A 5356-nucleotide genomic window follows, 5' to 3' on the forward strand; every position below is an offset into this window, starting at 1 on the left:
TATTGGCAAGCCTGAAACAAGGATGTGATGAATGATGACGTCATTTGCATTTAAAGCCCTTTGAAAGCTTTGTCACTTCATTTGCATCCTCCGGAGGGATGTCGAAATGGTTGTCCCAAGAGCTGCAGGGTAAGTCACCTTTCAGCTCGCAACTAAATTTTGGATACCACCTGGTAATTTACGACTTTGCCATCCATTGAATTTGTGTTTATTGGATGTTCAATCACGCAACCTCTCTTTGAGGGCCAGATGGAGGAGCTGCCTGAGCTTGAGCCGCCTTCCTACAAGCCGGCCAATTGACAGGCCCCGATGAGGTGACCATCTAAAATTTGGTCAAGAAAATTTGTTATGCACTTTACGCCTAAATCATATTTTGTTCGGTCAAGTTTTTCCTACTCCAGTGAAAGAGAACTGGTCGTGTCAGTTCTCAAACGACGGAACTTTATATTTTGATTGCTCTAATTAGGTCAGACCAATGCTATCAGCATCCAGGTACGTAGTTTTGAGAGTTCTGGTACCTCGTATCTCAATGGGGCAGATGAAACAGCATTGCAATGTAGAATTCCATATAAATTCTACTGAATGACTACTAACGATAGTAACAATTGATTTGGCCTGTAAAAAGCTTACCTCTATCTACCATACAATAGCTTCCAGCAATAACTTGAAAAATTTCATCTGACATGATCAATTCCACCTGCTTGGTACTCGAGAGAAGAAGTGGTTGGGTGCATTTTCTCAAAATGGGCTTTTCGATTTTGCATCAAGACAGACACGATTCTCTTGGGAGATTAAATTGGTGTGCCACCCTAAGGCTTCTGTCTGGTCTGCCTCTCAGCCTAGCTAAGCTGCCTCTGGCTGCCTCTGGCTGCCTCTGGCTGGAATAGTGGCTAAGTCAGCTGTTGTTGATGGATCGCTGCTTGTTTACCTCCTTCCTTTTTCCGGAACGTGGCCAAGGTTCGACACACGGCCGTTTCAACTCTGATCGAGATTTGGTATTGGATTCAAAATGGCTGAGACGCTGCAACTCCGCGGGACCCTGAGCGGGCACAACGGCTGGGTCACCCAGATCGCCACCAACCCCAAGTACCCCGAGATGATCCTGTCGGCCTCGCGCGACAAATCGCTCATCGTGTGGAAGCTGACCCGCGATGAGATGAACTACGGCATCCCTCAGAAGCGCCTCCACGGTCACGGTCACTTCATCTCGGACGTGGTGCTGTCCTCGGACGGACACTTTGCCTTGTCCGGTTCGTGGGACAAGACCTTGCGTCTGTGGGATTTGTCGGCCGGCAAGACCACCCGCCGCTTCGAAGACCACACCAAGGACGTGATGAGTGTGGCCTTTTCGGCCGACAATCGGCAAATCGTGTCGGGCTCGCGGGACAAGACCATCAAGCTGTGGAACACGCTGGCCCAGTGCAAGTACACCATCCAAGAAGAGGGTCACGGCGACTGGGTCTCCTGTGTGCGATTCTCGCCCAACAACGCCAATCCCATCATTGTCTCTTGCGGGTGGGACAAATACGTCAAGGTAAGCCAGATTCAGACCACAATTCACAGCCACTTCAGTGGCTCTGACCATTGAATGCCCAACCCTGCAAAGCCTATTTTGACGTACAGGGGTGTGTCATACCTAGTAATTCGTCTCGTTCATCCCATCGATTGAGATCAAGCTAGTCGAACCGAGTTCGGCTCACTCACCCGTGGTCTTGGGCAGTCCGGACTCCCGCTTAATGCCCTTCCCTGTTCTTTGTAGGTGTGGAACTTGTCTAATTGCAAGCTCAAGACCAACCACATTGGTCACACCGGATATTTGAACACGGTGACCATGTCGCCCGATGGTTCGCTGTGCGCTTCCGGCGGCAAGGACGCCAAGGCTATGCTCTGGGACTTGAATGACGGCAAGCACTTGTACACCCTGGATCATGCCGACACCATCAACGGCTTGTGCTTCTCGCCCAACCGCTACTGGCTGTGCGCCGCCACCGGACCCAGCATCAAGATCTGGGATCTGGAGACCAAGAACATGGTGGAGGAGTTACGCCCCGAGGTGCCGGGCAACAGCCAGTCCGCCCCGCCCCAATGTTTGTCCATGGCCTGGTCGGCCGATGGACAGACGCTCTTCGCGGGTTACTCCGATAACTTGATCCGCGTGTGGCAAGTGTCGATCTCGACCCGATAAGCGGCTCGGGTGGCCCCCCCAACAACCACGGCTCACACCGATCGGAGCCGGACCCAATTCAGCCCTAGTGGCGCTCTATGTCAGCCCGCGAAGCGTGCTAATAAAACCATTTGTTCGCTGAATGACGTGCCTTTGACGTGTGTATTTATTGGTCAGATGAGGTCGCCTGTCATTGTTTAGGAACCACCGGACATTGATCCGAGCTGGGCTCGGTCACCTGGCCGGGTAAGGCCGTATTCGGCGGAGGCCGGCCCGGATTAGGCGGGTGCGGTGGGGCCTCGTGATTTTGCAGGTGTTCCATGGCCACGCCCCGTGCCAAGGTGACTTGATTGGTAGCCTCAAGTACGACCTGGGGTGGGACGCCGGCTCGCCGGGCTTCGTCCCAACGTGACGAGCACAAGCACCACCTGCCAAAGGCCAGCGAGCATGAGAGCATAAAAGGGTGTATATAAGGCCAGAGCGGAAGGGGGTGGGTGACTTACCTATCGCCCGGCTTGAGGCCGGGAAAATGCGGCGGATGAGCCGTAGACAGATCATTGCCTTGAGTGCGCGTAAAATCCAGAAACTCTTGGGTCATGGCCGCGCACACGGTGTGGACCCCGTGATCGCGAGAGTCGGTGCGGCAAAATCCATCGCGATACCAACCTAACAAGGGGCGTGGAAGCATGATAGTTTTAGCCATCCCTCCTCCTCCTCGTCCTTGTCCATTCTTTCTCTGGATATCTCATGCATGGATGGGGACTTACCGGTCTTGGGGTTGAATGAGCAGGGCGCCAAGGCTTGGCCCCACACGTTGGTTTGTCCGGCTTCCGCCATGACGCTCCTCGGGATCGGGCTCGACTCGGACTGAGCGCTCACGGACGGCCACGGCGGGACTGTGAACAACGCGATCAGCATCCAGAGGCCTAACATAGAGACGGACGGGTATTTAGAGTATGATTGATGGCCCACCCGCCACTTCTCAGTCATACATACGGCGGGAATTTAATGCCCCATTGGCCAATGTCCCAAAGAGAGTGCAGGTAAATAAAGCTAGACGATCAATCCAATGGACACCTAGAGAGAGTGAGACGAGCTCAATCAGGGATGGAGAAATACTGTACATTGTGTACATTCCATAACCCAGCGAGTGTTTTTTTGTGTCGGGCCAGAAATAAATGAAATTACCGAACCTCTGGCTAACAAAGCATGGAAATTTCAAGTTGGTACGTACGGTACTTGTGACTCATGGAACGGATCAATGAACGTAGCCAAAAAGCTAAAGCTTGATTCTCTTTTTTCCAAATTTGATGACCTTTTGTGCCGGAAAATGGATGCGGCCAAATTTCCAGTTTTCCCACTTATTGGCCATTTTTCCCACTGTCTCGTGGCTCTTTATCAACTTTTTTAAAGATTGCTTCCACACTTAAAAACTTTGTCGGTCGGTTCGTCGTTTGGGTGCTTCTGTTTCCCTCTTCAACTACTTTTTTTTTCTTTTGGAGGACTGTTATGTTTCATTTACTTCCGTGCCACATGATTAGATGAAGAATTCAACCAACCGCCGCCCCAAGCTTTTTGGAATTGTCCCAAATTCAATCTAGATCAAATTGAGCTAGTTATCGAATCGCATGTACTGAGAGCTAGCGCGCATAAGACCACGAATCAGCTAGATCAGCTAGCCATACCTGTCATTATGGGTTTGATCTAGAGAGCTAATCGCAAGAACTGCCCTTCGATCCGACTCAAAAAAACAAAAAAATCATTTATGTAGTGAACAAGAGTGTCATAGGCTCCGGACGAGCGAGGCCCATCGGAATAACATCCATATCAATCTAATCAAAACGTGTCCGAATATCAAACATTGCATGAAATGAGTTTCAATTAGGGAGGAGTTAGGGAGGAGACGTAGTGTAGTGGTTAGCGCAGTTTCCTAGTACGAGAGAGGTCCCCGGTTCGAATCTCCTCCCCAACCTTTCTCAAGGAAACTTTTAGACGCTAACCCTGCCCACAGACGGAGGACCAAACTGATACGGACACGACACTGCCTATCGGAAAAAGTATAAGGACGATGTGATGGCTGGCTTCGCTGGCCGGGCGAGGCTCATCCCTCCGACCCCAGCACCCAAAAAAAAAAAAAAAAAATGTCGTAAAAATGATGATGGGACTCAATGGATAACCTAATAAGTGCATGCAGTTGCAGGCGTAGCAATCTGCAAACTCTAGCAATCTGTAACAGAAAAAACCGCAGGCGAGTACCAATTAGAGACTAAAGTAACTTTAGTCTCTAGTACCAACCAACTGTTTTTTTGGATGTTTACAACATTCTCACACCCATGTTCGTGTCATTACAACTTTTTCGCACGTTTTCCGGAATTAAAAGAAAATTGCGCAACGGTCTACCTAATGATCACTTAAAAGTGTGTAGTGATTTCCTCAAAGGTGAGAAAACAATTTGATAAAGTGATACAAAAAACCGCTGTTTAACTCAGTTTTTGTATCACTTGTCCAAACAATTCGAAAAAGTGATGCAAAAAACCGCTGTTTTAGATCAGTTTTTGTATCACTTGTCCAAACAATTTTATAAAAAGATCCGAAAACCCGCTGTTTTTGCTCAGTTCTGGTATCACTTTTCCAAACAATTTGTTAAAGTGATACAAAAAACCGCTGTTCTAGATCAGTTTTTGTATCACTTGTTCAAACAATTTAATAAGTGATCGGTGACGTAGTCGGAAGTAAAATGTAGACACGTACACTCGAGTAAATCTAAATCAGAAGTGTTTATTGCTCGCTTGAACTTTTGCCTCCTTTCTTGCGTGACTCCCGAATCCATCACCTCCCCCCACGCTAATAGCATGGCATGTGATAAGCGGATAACCATACAGGGATGTGTACACGCAAACAAGAAAATGTTACGACATGTGGCGGAGACACTTGGCGGGCACATAACACCTGGACAGAAGAGGAGGGGCGTGTTACTTTAACGCCCTTACAAGTCGAGACGAACGGGCGCACGTCGGGCACGTTGATGGCGACGTTGAGGTTCGGGTGCAGGTGAGGGAGGAGGGCGAACCCGCGGAGGTTGGACCGGAGCCAGATCTTGTGGTGGAGAAGGAGTCAGACGCAAATGACAGCGGTTTCGGCGAGCTTGACGTCTATTGTCAAACTGGATTATAGCAGAACGGTCATTGACAT

At 49.5% G+C, this 5356-nt stretch overlaps 2 protein-coding genes across 3 annotated transcripts; one reads left to right on the forward strand and one right to left on the reverse strand.

Annotated features, from left to right (window-relative positions):
• Window positions 1–912: 912 nt before the first annotated feature.
• Window positions 913–2307, forward strand: LOC131889593 (small ribosomal subunit protein RACK1-like). Its single transcript, XM_059238732.1, has 2 exons — window positions 913–1534; window positions 1760–2307. The coding sequence occupies exons 1-2, from the start codon at window positions 1010–1012 to the stop codon at window positions 2183–2185; spliced, it is 951 nt and encodes a 316-aa protein (XP_059094715.1). The 5' UTR covers window positions 913–1009; the 3' UTR covers window positions 2186–2307.
• A 5-nt stretch (window positions 2308–2312) lies between these two features.
• Window positions 2313–3320, reverse strand: LOC131889599 (uncharacterized). 2 transcript variants are annotated; one of them, XM_059238737.1, is made up of 4 exons: window positions 3161–3320; window positions 2932–3090; window positions 2668–2830; window positions 2313–2592 (listed from the first exon to the last, which is right to left on the reverse strand). In XM_059238737.1, exons 1-4 carry the CDS (start codon window positions 3297–3299, stop codon window positions 2355–2357), a joined length of 699 nt encoding a protein of 232 aa, XP_059094720.1. In that variant the 5' UTR covers window positions 3300–3320; the 3' UTR covers window positions 2313–2354. The 2 variants fall into 2 exon arrangements, with proteins under 2 accessions (XP_059094720.1, XP_059094721.1); XM_059238738.1 differs by having other exon boundaries at window positions 3157–3309.
• Window positions 3321–5356: the final 2036 nt, after the last annotated feature.

Source organism: Tigriopus californicus, chromosome 10 (genome assembly GCF_007210705.1).
Source record: "Tigriopus californicus strain San Diego chromosome 10, Tcal_SD_v2.1, whole genome shotgun sequence".
Lineage (NCBI taxonomy): Eukaryota > Metazoa > Arthropoda > Copepoda > Harpacticoida > Harpacticidae > Tigriopus > Tigriopus californicus.

Excerpts from the sequence above, each read along its gene's own strand:
- LOC131889599 (XM_059238737.1), bottom strand. The coding sequence starts at position 3,299 with ATGTACACAATGTACAGTATTTCTCCATCCCTGATTGAGCTCGTCTCA. Across the intron at positions 2,831-2,931 it reads CTCATTCAACCCCAAGACCG|GTTGGTATCGCGATGGATTT; the intron begins GTAAGTCCCCAT and ends GCCCCTTGTTAG. Across the intron at positions 2,593-2,667 it reads GGCCTCAAGCCGGGCGATAG|GTGGTGCTTGTGCTCGTCAC; the intron begins GTAAGTCACCCA and ends GGCCTTTGGCAG.
- LOC131889593 (XM_059238732.1), top strand. The coding sequence starts at position 1,010 with ATGGCTGAGACGCTGCAACTCCGCGGGACCCTGAGCGGGCACAACGGC. Across the intron at positions 1,535-1,759 it reads GGTGGGACAAATACGTCAAG|GTGTGGAACTTGTCTAATTG; the intron begins GTAAGCCAGATT and ends TGTTCTTTGTAG.